The sequence below is a fragment of the Dendrobium catenatum genome, unplaced genomic scaffold (assembly GCF_001605985.2).
Source record: "Dendrobium catenatum unplaced genomic scaffold, ASM160598v2 fragScaff_scaffold_1366, whole genome shotgun sequence".
NCBI lineage: Eukaryota > Viridiplantae > Streptophyta > Magnoliopsida > Asparagales > Orchidaceae > Dendrobium > Dendrobium catenatum.
In genome coordinates this window covers 286,375-301,939 of record NW_021319828.1, presented here as the reverse complement: position 1 = coordinate 301,939, position 15,565 = coordinate 286,375, and the positions used below count along the sequence as shown (strand labels likewise).

Genomic DNA, 15,565 nt, shown 5'->3' with positions numbered 1-15,565 from the left:
ATGAACGCAAAACCAAGGCAAGCAAGAAACTTCCTGCTGCTTAATAAAGGATAAAGAATTCTGATCCTCAAGCAGTAGCACAGATAAAATACAATTCCCCAATTCCACTTACTAATCCATCCATTGAATAGAGCTTAATATTACTGAGAAATACAACTTAATTGGGATCTAAAGGGCATTAAATCAAACTTATTATCTCTTTAGGAACCAAATAAAGTTCATTTTTTAAAAAAATTTTTTTTTTTCAAATTTGAAAATAGATGATCATAAATTATTGAGAAAATTGAATTGCAATTATTTTAAATGAAGCATAAATAGAACTCAACAATATATATATATATATATATAATATATATATATATATATTATAATATATTATATATTATATATATAATATTATATATATCTATTTCCTCATCTAATATTTTTATATTATAATAATTATTAACCAATAGAAAATGTGAAGTTTATATGCCTCCATAACTGTCACAATTAGATATTTAGGTCTGTTGTTTCATTTCATGGGAACGTACACCCAACAATTCCGGTTTAAGGGACAGACTTTTTTAATGCTTATTAAAGCAGCTTTTTACAATTCAAAATATATATATTATTATTAGAAGCTCTTTAAGAAGCTAAGAAAGTCTGCCGGAGGAATTAGGACTTTCATGGTCCGGCTCGCCTCTCACTTTTCTCTAAGAATATGTTGCTTATACCACTATATCTGTTTTCATATTTTCTATGGTTACATCTAGGCGAATGCGAATGCACCTGCTATCTTGGGTTTTAGTCTTTCGAGAAATTTTGTTCTTCGATCTAATTTATACTTGTGCTTGAATAGTAAGGTATATGTTATCACTGTTACTTTGGCTAGTTTGTTTGTTCTCTTTGACAGGTTTTTGGAGATTTTATTTCTAATTATTTTGCAGGCTTATTTTGTTGGTGATATGAATGAATGGAAGCTGAATGGCATTAATCTGATTCTTATATTTTTGGGTGCTGGCTTCTGCAGCACCGCTAGAATGTTATTAGATTTTATTGTTATGGGTGATAGTAGGGAACTCTTGGCCTCATAGGTTTTTCTTTTCTCTTTTGATTAGTTGTTGTTGCCTCGATGTTGAGGCAGTAAAGAGGCAAGGTCCCCATTAGGACAACTGACAGCTATTTTTTTTTAATATTAGTGCGTAAACCCATCATTGAGATATTAATTAAAATAAAATAAGAAAGTCTCCGTAGGCTTCATTTGAGAGAACCTTTTATTGTTTTTTTAAAGCAATTTTTAGTAACAATTTTTTTTAACTAGAAAAAAAAATACAATGGTTAAAAGCTATCCCAGAAAACGTCTTAGGCTTCGTCTTGGGATAACTTTTCTTAATGCTTTCAAAACAGGTTTCTAATGCAAAATTTCTAGTTTAAAAATTTGCCTCATCCTTGAACATTTGATCTCATTTATTTAAAACACTTTGCCTATTAATATTTTTCAATTATTTATAAGGATTAACTCCTCATCTTGCTTGCCCATTTTGACAAGAATATTAGGAGAACACCTTAAATTACTTCAGCAGCAGATGGTTACTCTAACCAACCTTAATTTACCTCTTAAGCTCCTCCATAAAACACTCCTTTTGTTTGGAAAGCACTGCCACACCTTTTCTTCCCTAGCTTTCGCAAAGCCAGCGGAAAAAAATAAAGAAAGCAAAGTGAAGTTGCAAAAATAAAGGTAAAAAGAATAGAGGAAGTAGAAAAATATTAAAGAAAGGAGGGGGTTTAAAGCATACAAACAACACCAAATAAAAGGACCACACAGGCCTTAACCGCAGGTATCTGAGAGCTTCTTGAAACAGATGTCATCTTTATGTTCTCGTTAAATCAAGCCACCAAATACAAAGAAAGCAAAGCTCCAAAGATTGATCCCAGGAGTGGTTAGAAAGAAGTGGAAGGGAAAAGAAGAGAAAAAGAAGAGGAAAGACTAATAGAGGAAGAGCTTAAGCAAAGCAAACTTTTTTAGGGTTTCAGAATGAAAATAGAATCAGTGTTTTTCCAAGGCTCTCTATTGCAGCAGAATGGTAAGGAGGAAGCACCTCCTGGTGGAACATGAGTAATATGAGGCCCAACTAATGGAGAATTCTCTGCCTCTTCTCCATCCTCATCCTCTTTCTTCTTCCTCAGCTCTTCAACAACATCTTTCAGCCCTACTAATTCTCTTCCTTTGAACTCTTTGTTATGAGAGCCAAAAGAACTTCTCAACAGTCTATGGAGCCAACTTTTCTGTTAATTATGTCCGCTCTCTTCGGCTAATATTTTCCAAATCTCGGTTTTGTTGATGATCAGTTTTTTTTTTTTTTTTTTCCTTATAGACACTCTATTAAAAAAGATCAAACTCTATCAAATTTCTCAATTCTTTGCAAATCCTATCATGTTAACAAATTCAAAGAAAATTCTTGATAAGAAATCTCACACTTCCATGAATAGGCAAAAATATTAGTTTAATATTTATTTCATTTATTTTTGGGTATTATAAAGTAAAGAGCTTCTCTTTTGTTCATATAGATCTTGTCTCCCTAACCTTCTGTACTATTTTATGCACTTCTTCTAACTTGTAATTTATTAAATTTTTTGAATATCATCCTCTAATGTGGAAGGATTGTAGGTGAGATAGGAGAGGTAAGCAGCCTTGATAGTCCTTTTAAGAAAGCTTTGAATTGGGAGAGCACTGATGCACAACAACAAGGACATATACTGTTGAATGTTAAGCAAAGAGAAACTCAGAGAGCTTATACAAGCCATGGAAGATACAGTGAGAAATCCAAGCAGCTAACAGGAGTAAAGCTTCTGGAGTCAGATTCTACCAGTCCTCCTCTCCTTAGATCTTGCGTCACCTCAAGTTAAGCTGCAAATAAATGTTAGATTTTCTCAACCAATAACAGAAACAGAAAGAAGGAAATCTTCGCCTTCCCGATCATGATCATCTGAGGTAATTTTGGACTTGTGGTTTTTTCTCTTAGCAGAGAGATGATAAAGAAAAGTACTTAAGTAAAAGACCGATAGAAGGGTTTTGTTCTTTATAATTTGTCTAGATTTTATCTCTCAGTAAACATGCATATATATATATATATATATATATATATATATATATATATATGCATATTTTTCATCAAAATATTTCAAAACCCATAATTATTTATCCTAACAAAACAAATTCATATATGGTTAAGTTATAATTGTTCCTGCACTTTAATTCCTCAAAAGTAACTGTTCCCACTCTTTTTATAAAAATGACTGAAAACCTATTAGCACAGCTCAATTGCTTTAGGTGAGGTCACACAATAATTTCTCATCACAATCTCCCATTTCACACACTGACTAGTGCTAAGTATACAGCTCATCTCTTGATCTGTTGGTTGGAAGCATTAGCTACCAACAAAAAATTCTTGTATTCGACGCTTGCATATGTGATGTGTGCGTGAGTTTGCCTTTAATTAGCTCAAAAGATAAAACAAATAATGAAATGCCTTTACTTGTTTCAGGGATGTACTTGTTTTGTTGTAGGGATGTACTCCTTGGCGAATCTAGTTTTTATGAACGTAATTTATAAAATAGTTGCAATGAACTTGTCCACATGGGGAAGTAAACCATGAAGCGAAACAAACAATAAATAGAAAATTGTAGTCGAATGAAAGAACAGTTGGATTTATTAATGTGGAAAAACCTGAAATCGGTAAAAAAAATTATGGAGCCACACCACTCTATAAGAAATTCACTATGAACGTTTGGGAGAAATAGTACAAATATCTCTTCTCTCTCACTCTCACCTTGTCACTCTTAACTCTTTCACCATTCTCATACTAGAACAACAAAGAGAAAAACATTAAAACTACCAAGGGACGCAACCTTTCATGAAAAATGAAAAAGAAAACTTCCCAACCAACCTCGCAACACCACAACGCTAGGTTTCAAGTGGACGACACTCCACTCTATGTTTCAAATCTACTTGGCCAGGCCTCAGAATCGACATCTGGAGCACCACAACGTATTTCTCTCTGTCACTTGCATAAGTCATAGCACCTCAGTGTTTTGCTCTCTACCGCTTGCATGAGTCTTAGCATCGCAACAATATAAAGTTGTACGAAAAAAAAATTTCAGGTGCAAATGACTTAATCCCAAGAAGGAGGAGGACCCCAAGCGAGCTCGACCAACGGAATTGAGGTTCGAGACATAAATATAACTTAATTGATCGACATAATCAGATTCCACACAAAACTAACATTTCTATTTTACAATATACTACCTTACGTAAATAGGTATTGTATTTAATGGCTACTCTTTGTAATTGAAAATGACTGATGAGTAGTAAAGATCACAGTCACGCTTTATTTGAATGTTTCAAATTTTTTAGGATAAATGATATCAAAAGGATTTGTGGCTTTAATTGCTCTTCTTTGCCTATTAAGTATTTAGTTACCCCATCGCGAAGCTGGTTTCAGATCCTTGTGCCATAGCTGTTGGCATTATATGGTTGATGTGGTGTGGTTTGGGTATTCTCTTTTTTGGCGGTGGTTTTTTTGGGTGTTATATGGTATTCTTGATCTAATTTTGTTCTTCAAGTTTATTGGTAGGTACTCTTACAAGTGGAGCAAAATTTGGAGAAAGGTACGTTATTTTTCTCTTTGTTTGGTCATTTTTCTTTATAGTAGATTTTTTGGCAGGAGAACGGAGCTGAAAGCATTCAAGATTATTTGGATTCTCCTTTTTTGGGTGCTATTGCTGAATAGCCCGACTTTATTAATTTCTTTTTGTAATCGTAGTGTAAGGATCCGCCGGCTCGTAGGACTTTTATTTTCTTTTTGGATTGTAGCTCTTTTGAGCAATAGAGAGCTGGTGGAACCTTTTAAGGACTTTGTAACCGTTGTTTTAAATTAACACGTAAGCCCCATGAGCGGGTTTTAACCAAAAAAAAAAAAAAAATGTTATCCTCATACTTTGGCTAGTTTGTTGTTCACTTTGACAGGTTTTTGTAGATATTTCTATTATTTTGCAGGTCTTTTTTGTTGGTGATATGATGATTGAGCTGAATGGCATTATCTGATTCTTATATTTTTGGGTGCTGGCTTCTGGCCGCCCTAGAATGTTATTAGATTTTATTGTTATGGTGATTAGTAGAGAACTCTGGCTCATAGGTTTTTCTTTTCTTTTTGATGTTGTTGTTGCTCGTTTGAGCAGTAAAGAGCAAGGATCCCCTTAGGACATTGAACTATTTTTTTAATATTAGTGCGTAAACCCGTCATTGAGTTTTAATTAAAATAAAATAAAATAAGAAAGTCGTCCCTATGCTTCATTTGAGAGAACCTTTTATTGTTTTTTAAAGCAATTTTAGTAGATATCCCAGAAGAAGTCTTAGGCTTCGTTTGGGATAGCTTTCTTAATGCTTTCAAAAGCAGTTTTGTAATGCAAAAATTTCTAGTTTAAAAAATTTGCCTCATCCTTGACATTTGATCTCATTTATTTAAAACACTTGCTATTAATATTTTCCATTACTTCTTAAGGATTAACTCCTCATCTTGCTTAAGCCAATTTTGACAAGAATAATTAGAGAAACACCTTAATTACTTCAGCAGCAGATGGTTACTTCTAACCAACTTAATTACCTCTTAAGCTCCTCCATAAAACACTCCTTTTGTTTGGAAAGCACTGCCACCACCTTTCTTTCCCTACTTTCGCAAAAGCCAGCGAAAAAAAATAAAGAAAAGCAAAGTGAAGTTGCAAAAAATAAAGGTAAAAAGAATAGAGAAGTAGAAAATATTAAAGAAAGGAGGGGGTTAAAGCATACAAAACAAAACAAAATAAAAGGACCACACAGGCCTTAACCCAAGTAAATTGAGAGCTTCCTTGAAACAGTGTCACTCCTTTATGTTCTCTTAAATCATAGCCACAAATACAAAGAAAGCAAAGCTTCCAAAGATTGATCCCAGGGTGGTAGAAAAGGGTGGAAGAGGAAAAGAAGAGAGAAAAGAAGAGGAAAAGAGACTAATAGAGGAAGAGCTTAAGCAAAGCAAACTCTTTAGGGTTTTCAGGAATGAATAGATCAGGTGTTTACCAAGGCTCTCTATTGCAGCAGATGGTAGGAGGAAGCACCTCTTGGTGGAACATGAGTAATATGAGGCCAACTAATGGAGAAATCTCTCATATTCTTCATCCTCATCCTCTTTCTTCTTCCTCAGCTCTTCAACAACATCTTCAGCCCTCTAATTCTCTTTCCTTGAACTCTTTGTATGAGAGCCAAGAACTTCCACAGTCATGGAGCCAACTTTTACTGTAATTATGTCCTCTCTCGGCTATATTTTCCAAATCTCGGTTTTGTTGATGATAAGTTTTTTTTTTTTTTCCTTATAGAACACTCTTAAAAAAGATCAACTCAATCAATTTCATCAAATTCTCTTGCAATCCTATCCATGTTAACAAATTCAAAGAAACATTCTTTGATAAGAAATCTCACCTTCCATGAATAGCAAAATATTAAGTTTAATATTTTTCATTTTTTTTGGGTATTATAAGTAAAAAGAGCTTCTCTTTTGTTCATATAGATCTTAGTCTCCCTACCTTCTGTACTATTTTATGCACTTCTTCTAACTTGTATTTATTAAAATTTTATTGATATCATCCTCTAGTGGAGGATTAGTAGGTGAAGAGGAGAGGTACAGCCTTGATACTCCTTTTAAGAAAGCTTTGAATTGGGAAGAGCAACTGATGCACCAAACACAAGGAGCATATACTGTTGATGTTAAGCAAGAGAATTCAGAGAGCTTATACAGCCATGGAAGTACCAGTGAAGAAATCCAAGCAGCTACAGGAAGTAAAGCTTCTTGGAGTCAGATTCTACCAGTCTCCTCTCCTAGATCTTGCGTCACCTCAAGTTTAAGCTGCAATATGTTAGATTTCTCAAACAACAAAACAGAAAGAAGGAATCTTCCTCCGGATCATTCATCTGAGGTAATTGGCTTGTGGTTTTCTCTTACAGGAGATGAATAAAGAAAAAGTACTTAGTAAAAAGACCAATAGAAAAGGTTTTGTTCTCTTTAATTTGTCTAATTTTTCTCTCAGTAAAAACACTTTTTAAAAACAGGCCTCCACATGTTTCTTGTTTTGATCTTCTTATATTCTTCTTCTTAATTTATACTAGTGCAATAGCATAGAAACAGGTGCAGCTTTGAAGAAGGCAAGGATTCAAGGCTCTTCACAATCACAGTCCAGTACTTTCAAGGTTTTCCTCTCTTCATATATATACACAAATTAACACTCATATATTTAACATAACTATGAATAAAAAATAAATAAATGCTTCAATCAGTTCAGAATTATTATTAGAATATTTAATATTTTGCTTCTGGTTAATCATTAATTAAGTTTTCTACAGGTAAGAAAGGAGAAACTTGGTGATAGAATAACAGCACTTCACCAATTGGTTTCCCCATTTGGAAAGGTATGAGACTATTTGCACCAAAGTACTAATATTTCTCACAGCAGAAACTTTTTAGATTTATATAAGGAAAAGTAAGAGCAGGCCAGCTTCTATATCGGTGAACAAAACACTCAGTATTTTACCATTTCTATTAATTAATATGTGCATATTTTGATATTGATGTTACCAATAAAGAGAAACCTGGCGTGAGTTTGGGTTTGGCTTTCTTTTTCAGACTGACACAGCTTCTGTGCTGCTGGAAGCCATTGGCTATATCAGATTCCTTCAGAGTCAAATTGAGGTTCAATACTTCTCTCTTCTACCCTGTCTTTTCCTTAGTTTTTTTTTTAATTTCTTTCGTGTGGGTGAAGAGATGGAACATCAAAAAGAAATGAGATGTGAGTTCAGTGCACAGAACCACGAAAATATAAATAGAGCTGTTGTTTCATGCGGAATCTTTTTCGTTTCATATTTTTTGTTGTCATATGTTACCGATCAGAGAAAACTATGCTGTGCTTACTATGCCTTTCAATCACTTTTTGTTTATCTTGCAGGCTCTAAGCTCCCCGTACTTGAATACTGTATCAGCGAAAACGAGACTGCCTGTAAGCTATCATTAAACCTGCTACCCTCAACACCTAACCACTCCCCCTATTCCCACTCAATCAGAAACATAATATAGCTCATGAGGTTCCGTTTGGGATGACTTTCTTGCTGCTTCTCTTCTTAAAATAGCTTTTTAGTTAATTTTGTACTAAAAAGTTACTTTAAGAAGCAATAAAAAAACGGTCTCAAACGAAGCTTAAGAAAAAAAGATAGAAACAGACTCAAATAGAGAAGAATAGTAGAACTTCATGTACAATACAAGATAATACAACGAATGAGGCTTCTTTTGGGGTGGTTTTCTTACTGCTTCTTTAAGTATTTTTTTAGTTAATTTTTATACTAAAAGCTTCTTTAAAAAATAATAAGAAAGTTGTGCCAAACGAAATTGAAGGAAAAAAGATAGAAAGTAGACAGAAATAGAGAAGGAATAGTAGAACTTCATATACAATACAATATATATTTTTTCAGAATATGAAATATATATTTTTCCTTTTATATTGTATATGAAATACAAATTTTATTTTGCAAAAATTTAATTATAGGTTGTTGTCTTTATGTGAAAGGTGTGATCAATGTAGAGATATGATAATTTTTTTTCTAAATAAAATGTGATTATAAAATTATTCTTTTGAATGTTTTGTCCTTTTCTTTATAAAAAGTGGTGGTTATTTATGAGAACAAAAATACCACTAACACTTTTTAAAATCTTGGCCTCATGAATCTCTTTATTGCAAAGTGTGACAAAAAATATCCCTTTAGTTACACTTTGTAGTTTCTGCACATATTTTGAAGAAGTGTATAGTCATATTTTTTCCAAAGTGGGTAATTTAAATATTATAATTTAGCTAAGGAGTTCTTTTTTATCTTTTTTTTTTTGTAAAAATGTATTTTCTTGATTTAACTTTTAATAGTTGATAAATTTTGCTTGTTCTAAGTTTTTGATTTTTTTTAGTGTTTTTTAACATAAAATAACACTGAGAAAAATACTAATCTAAAGCTTGAGAATTTGTTTGCTAAATTCACCTAAAAATCTCTTTTTATATTGATACCGTAAATATAATATATTTTCATACTATGGATTTCCTTTAAGTTTTTCTGCGAATCTCACTTGTATAAGGAAGCAAATTCTATAAGTAATTTCACAAAATTTTTTGAGAAATGTTGATATTCATAGGGGTAATTTAATAATTTTAAATTAATGAATTATTGAAGTATAAGGCGCCGAATTCAACAAGTTTAACTTTTTTCTAAAATTTTTTTAGGAAGGCTTAGGCCTCATTTGGGATAGCTTTTATACTGTTTTCTAAAATAATTTTTAATACAAAATTTTTTCGAACTAAAATTTTTTAACTAAAAATTATTTTAAAAAGTAGTAATAAAGCTGTCCCAAACGAAGCCCAAATCACCCTTCATTCATTTATGGAAACTTGTTTTTTCATGATGTAAGTATTTATCATTGATAAGGACTTACAGACACAAATCTCAAGGGAGAAGTGAATGGAACTCTAAAGCTTTTTTTATGAGAAATTTAAATTTAATTGGGGCTTTATGCAATTTTTTAGGCACAAGGAGAAAGGAGTTGTATATTTCCAGAAGACCCTGGTCAGGTACTCTTCCTTGATAGAAAAAAAAAAATTGTAAATTATAAAATGGGCTTGAAAATCATTATTTTCGCTTTGAAATTAGTGCATATAAAAAAATTTATATGCACTATTATCTTAAAATAAATTTAATAAGTTTAAACTAGTCTTAATATAATTTATATGAGATTATCTCTACATTTTCTTTCACCTAATGTTCTCTATTCAAAGTTGTGTTTCTTACAAAGAAGAGGACAAAGTTTAACCATAACTAATAGAACCCTTTAAGATCTACACCAGCTTTAATTTCTTATATAAAAAGGACAGCGAAGGAGAACTTTACAGCTTTTAAGGATCATCTCTGAAAAAAAAAAAAGGAAAGTTCAAAGCTTTGTTTTGCTTTATTTGACACTAATATCTTTGTTATGGTGCTATGGCAGTTGTTGAATGATAATTGCATGAAGAAGAGAGGTCCATCTGATCAGGTAAAATTAGTCACTAAGAATTATTAATTGTTCTCTTTGAGTATATATATTTCTTGTACTCTAATCCTGATTGATTAAACTTGAATTATAATCAACAAAATGCTTCTTATTTGCTTGCATTCTCCGTTACGTTTATCAGAATGGCAATGATGAGACCAAGAAGGATCTAAGGAGTAGGGGTCTATGCCTTGTACCTGTCTCTTGTACATTACATGTTGGAAGTGACGATGGAGCTGATTACTGGTCTCCATCACTTGGTGGATGCTTTCGATAGGCTTTATTTGAGCTTCAAAATAGTTAAATTAATGGTGGATATATCATCAAGAGCAGTCATTCTGGTAAGGAAGAAGAAGGCTGATTGCTCTTGATGCTATGCAAAATTAAGCGCTTGATGTATCAGTTTATCACACTCTTGATTTGAAGATCTCTACTTCTTTTTTTCTTTTTGTAAGAAACATTTTATTTACTGTTAATGAATGCCACTTTATATGTACAGTGTTGGTATGATTATTAGTTGATGATGGTTTATATCAGTCAGGAGGAAAATGGTGGATTTGAGATAGAAGATATTACTGTATGATCAACCTGCTTGAAATAAGAGCGAGCGAGCTCGTTGCATGCTGGAATAATTGGCATTAAATGAACAGACAAAGAAAGCAGTTTAGAGTAATTGTTAAGAGACGCATTATTTTTTATATAAGAAGGGTCAAATAAAAGAAACTTTATGGTGTCATTGTTCAAATGAAATATGTGAGTCAAGAATTAAAAAAAATAAAAAGTCCTCATAATTAGAGAAAACATAATTCAGATATAGTAGATAAGCTTGGTCAAAGACCGATATAACAATATTAGGATTATATAAGTGTCTAAGGCTTCATTTGGGACGACTTTTTTGTTGCTTCTTAAAATAATTTTTTAGTATAAAAATTTAATTTTTGTATTAAAAATTTATTTTAAGAAGCAACAGAAAAACCATCCCAAACTAAGCCTAAGTTGTCACCAAGCAATCAAAGATGTTAGCTTCGTCGGACACCGATTGACTAGAAAATCATATATCAAACACCGGTAGCTATGAATATCGTATGTCGATGATTAGTTTATTTGGAAGAAGGTCATAAAAAGGATTGTAGATAATCAGTGATCTACTTGATCGTTATCTCAATAGGAGGAGAGATCAAGCAATATGGAAGATGGGTGTTGCCAGTTAGAGCCTAAAAATGTCAGATTTTAGGTCAAAGCTTTTAAGGACTTGGATCTTATGAGGATGGGCTCAAGTCAATCGATTATGTAGAAATTGGCTATATTCATGTGCCCTCACTCACTGCACATGTGGATTAGTCATGTACATTCTATTTTAAGTTTTTTCTTGATTTTTTGGATGACATTCCTTAAGATTTTCAAACATTCACCAAAATATCTTTAAAATTTCCTAAAAGGTATATAAACAATTCTCTTTTAACTCTCCTCCAAATCATATTAAGAACTCCATTTGAGCTCTAGGAGAATCACAATTTTCATCTTCAGCTATCAATTGTCTCTATAAAGATTGATTTTCCTTAAGATTTTCCTTAAGATTTGAATGCCCTTATTTGGATTTAGCAAAAGATGTATTTTTTTAGATTTATAATCCCTATGATATGATCTTTCTCTAAAAAGATGGTCAATTATTATCATTTGGATAGATTTTAATTGGAAGAAGTTTTAAAAGTTTATAGTCCATGTAGCCATGCTCCAGACTTCCTTTGAATTAAATAGAGATTGATTATTCTGATTTGGATGAATTTTAATTGAGGAGAGCCATCCAAGGTTCATAACTTCTTTGGGTGAGACTTTAATCTTGCCCAAAAAAAGTGGCCAACTATCCTCATTTAAATGGATTAAACTAAAGAAATATCAAATTATTTCTTCCTAAACTCAATTTTTCTTTGAAAAGAAGACCATCATCCCTAAATAATTTATCATATTATTGTTGATGCGCATAATATAGTTAGTTAATGGATGACATCAAGTGGAGGAGATGATGGTAATCAACATTGTTCAACAAATGGAATCCACTTACCATTCCTCTCTTTCTCGAAATCAACCCATCTCTCATCTCTCCTCAGTCTCCTTCACTTACACATTATATCCATCTTTGTGTATCCCTTCATAGTCCACTCTTAGCTATGGCAATCACCATTGACAAGGCCATTGATTAGCCCCTTCTTTTTCCTTCCCTCTCTATCCCTTTTATCTCTCTCTCTTTTTTTTGTCTCCCACCTCTCCTTGTTGTTCTTCTTCTTCTATCCTTACATTTTCTTTCACCTCCATCTCTCTTTTTCCATGACTTTCTCTCTCTAGGCTTCACACATGCATTCTTTTAGATAACAAGCACACCATTTATCACTTTCTTTACCTAACTCTCACCCTTTCTTTCTACAAATAACAACATGCATGCCATCTCATTATCCATTATTTCCCCTCTCTAATCCCCTTGCTCTTTGTCCTTTTCTTCCTCTCTCCAGCGACCACTTTAAACACTCTCACTTCATGTTTTCAAAAAATATCATCTATTTTACAACATAGTCCATATTTTATTGATACACATCATTTGCCTAAATTCTTGCATTATATCATTATCACCTTTGTCTATGTGTATACTTATCATATGAAGTGCATTATTCTATATCTATTATAAATTTATTAAGCATTATGTGCACCACACATTATACATCTTTCTATATCCTCCTCATATTTCTTACTGATGCATGCTAATACATATATCACTCATCTTTCTACATACATTGGATATTTCTTATCATTACATACATTGCATTTCTTGCATCATTTCCCACACATAAATTAGTTCTAACCATCGCACATAATGCGTCATTCATCATCATGCGCAACATTCATTTTTTATCATAATATAATGTGATGATACCTTAAAATTAGTCTCATCTTTGAAGTTAGCTTGTGTGTCTCTAGGATATTTTAAAGTAATTGTTTCATATCATCCTAATAACTAAGAGAAATAATTTTTTTAAAGATATAATACTTAATTAAGCTTTAATGTGCAATTTAATATGTCTTTAGCTTGATCTAGCTTGGCTTAAACCAATTAGTGGCCTAGGTTGGATTGACCTAGCATATATTAATTTGCTTAATTTTTTTCATTGTACTTTATACTCTTGACCTATCCTAGGCAATTCTAGTTATTCTTGGGTTACTTAGTGTATTTTCTAGTTAGTTCAAGTTACTATTAGTAACCCTAAGTATGTTAGCATTCATAGCTTTGTCCTCTTAGATGATTAAGTTAAGTAGTGATTATTCTTAAGCATGTTCTATTGTCCCTAAATTATCTAGTAGATCTCATACCTTTTGGACTTTGATTTTATTTTAATCAAACCTAGGTAGTCTTAATACCTACCTTGGACTAATAAGTCATTATCCTCGATAGCATTAGATGATTCTAATTTTTCTTAAATACTAGGTCAATATTAGTTAGTCTCTAATGGGTATAATGATGTGACACTCCACCTTATAATGAAATATACCCAACATTGTACTCTTTTGACTTTAAGATGATGTGGTCTACCTTAGGGTGGATTATGTCTGACCTTATAGTCCTTGGACTTATGAGTTTAAAAGCCTATAGTGAGTTTATAATCATTCCCTTAGTGACACCGGACCGGAGGGGGCTCGACGAATCCACGTCGACGATCCGGTGGCGGTCGCCGGACACAACTCCAAGAACTCCTTCTTGGAGCAAGATCCACCACCGAAGAATCACTCTTAGGATACAGGAAAAAACATGAGATAAACTGAAATTTTATTCATATCAAAATCTTCTTTATTACAAGCATTGGCTACCTATTTATAGACAAAAAGAAGCATCATAATAGGCTACATACAAAACAAGAAAACATTACACCTCTATAGCCCTATACTACCAAATGGATTTAATATAGCCTGAAGTTTAATACAATTAACGGCTCAGCTCCGGCGTCATACTACCGGGGTAGGAGGAACTTCAGGCTCATAGGAAGATGTCTGGTTGACCACATTAAGGAGGCGGGTTTGGTTGGCTAAACCGGTTTGGATATTTCCACCCGGTGTCATTCGCCTCGTTGAGGAGAGACTGAAGTCGATGAAAGTTGTTGATGAATTTAATGGTTTTGTTCTTTCTCCTTTCTTTCTCATCCTTATAATTAGAAAACTCCTTAATTAGCTCTTTCAAATGGCACTTTTCAAGGTCTGAATCAAACCCAGCACCAAACTGATCAACCATACAAATATTAGCATTCACCGCGAGAGCTTTTATGAACTTTATGTCGGAAAGTGTAAAGGTATCAAGGTGGTTGTCATGGTCAAGTTTGATCATACCCATTTCACTATCAATAATGATGAGAATATTTGTTGTCTTATCAAGAATGACCAACTCCGGTGGTGCATCCACCTTGTTCTCATCATCATCATATACGGGTTGATCAAAATTAAGAACTCCTATGAATGTGTTGTCATCATATTCGTCATACACTGGCTCATCATAAACGGGTAAAGACGATGATTTTAACAATGAATCTTCAAACCGATCGAAACTGGACTCGATCAAAGGGGCCGAGAAAGCCATATGATTTTGCCCTTCAAACAAGTCGTTGCAGAAAGACGAGATCTCATAATCCTGTGGTCGGCTACAAATAAAGTCTCGGGCAAGGGGCCTCAAGCCTTTCCTCTGTTCGAGCTTTGACATGCGTCATTTGAGTTGAATAATTTCTTGCTGAAGATCTTCTATTTCAGCTTGTTGCAACGTTCGTCGGAGAGGCATGCTTATAATCTTCAAGAATCTATTCAAGACAGTCAAGACAGATGCGAAACTCCTGCGGTGCGAGACGTTCGTTTGACTATAGAAACTGGCGCCTGAAGATGTGAGTCCGATGGCTGTAAAGGAGGATCCAGTGGAAAAATTCCTGGCACTTATTCGCTTTAAGCTGCAATTCGCCTGACTGAGCCGAGGTAGGAAAATGGAAGCCCCTTCACATAGAAAAGCTTGCTCCCGCAAGCCTCGGATTTGGTTTCAAGATCGAAGCAGCTTCTTGTTGGCTGCTGGGAACAAGAATCCGGAGGAGGGTTTGGGCTGCAGTTCTTGCTGCTGGAAGATAATTCAACCCAGATCGGTGATGAGGCCTGCGGCCACCTTTGAATAGAAAACGACTGCCTTAAAAAAAAAACTCAGCAAACACTTCCGATTGGTTCTCAAGAAGATCTGTTACTTTTTGTTCTGTCTTGTTCCACCACCAGTAATTGGAAACGGATATAATACAGAACAACCAAGAGATAAACAAGAAGGCTATTTCTTTATCTTTTGATGGCTGATGTGTTCTTTGCGGTTGTTGTCTTGAAGTCCGCCTTGGATGGAATTGCTACTGTGTTGTGGAGAGGATCTGAGTGAACGCCTG

The 15,565-nt window shown here is 33.6% G+C and overlaps 1 protein-coding gene across 2 annotated transcripts; it reads left to right on the top strand.

Annotated features, from left to right (window-relative positions):
* Positions 1-5,877: 5,877 nt before the first annotated feature.
* LOC110107294 (transcription factor bHLH68) lies at positions 5,878-10,622 on the top strand. Of its 2 annotated transcripts, XM_020837510.2 has the most exons (9): positions 5,879-6,312; positions 6,666-6,987; positions 7,178-7,258; positions 7,412-7,477; positions 7,692-7,757; positions 8,011-8,061; positions 9,625-9,669; positions 10,083-10,127; positions 10,267-10,622. In XM_020837510.2, exons 1-9 carry the CDS (start codon positions 6,074-6,076, stop codon positions 10,399-10,401), a joined length of 1,050 nt encoding a protein of 349 aa, XP_020693169.1. In that variant the 5' UTR covers positions 5,879-6,073; the 3' UTR covers positions 10,402-10,622. The 2 variants fall into 2 exon arrangements, with proteins under 2 accessions (XP_020693170.1, XP_020693169.1); XM_020837511.2 differs by lacking the exon at positions 9,625-9,669 and having other exon boundaries at positions 5,878-6,312.
* The last annotated feature ends 4,943 nt before the right edge of the window (positions 10,623-15,565 follow it).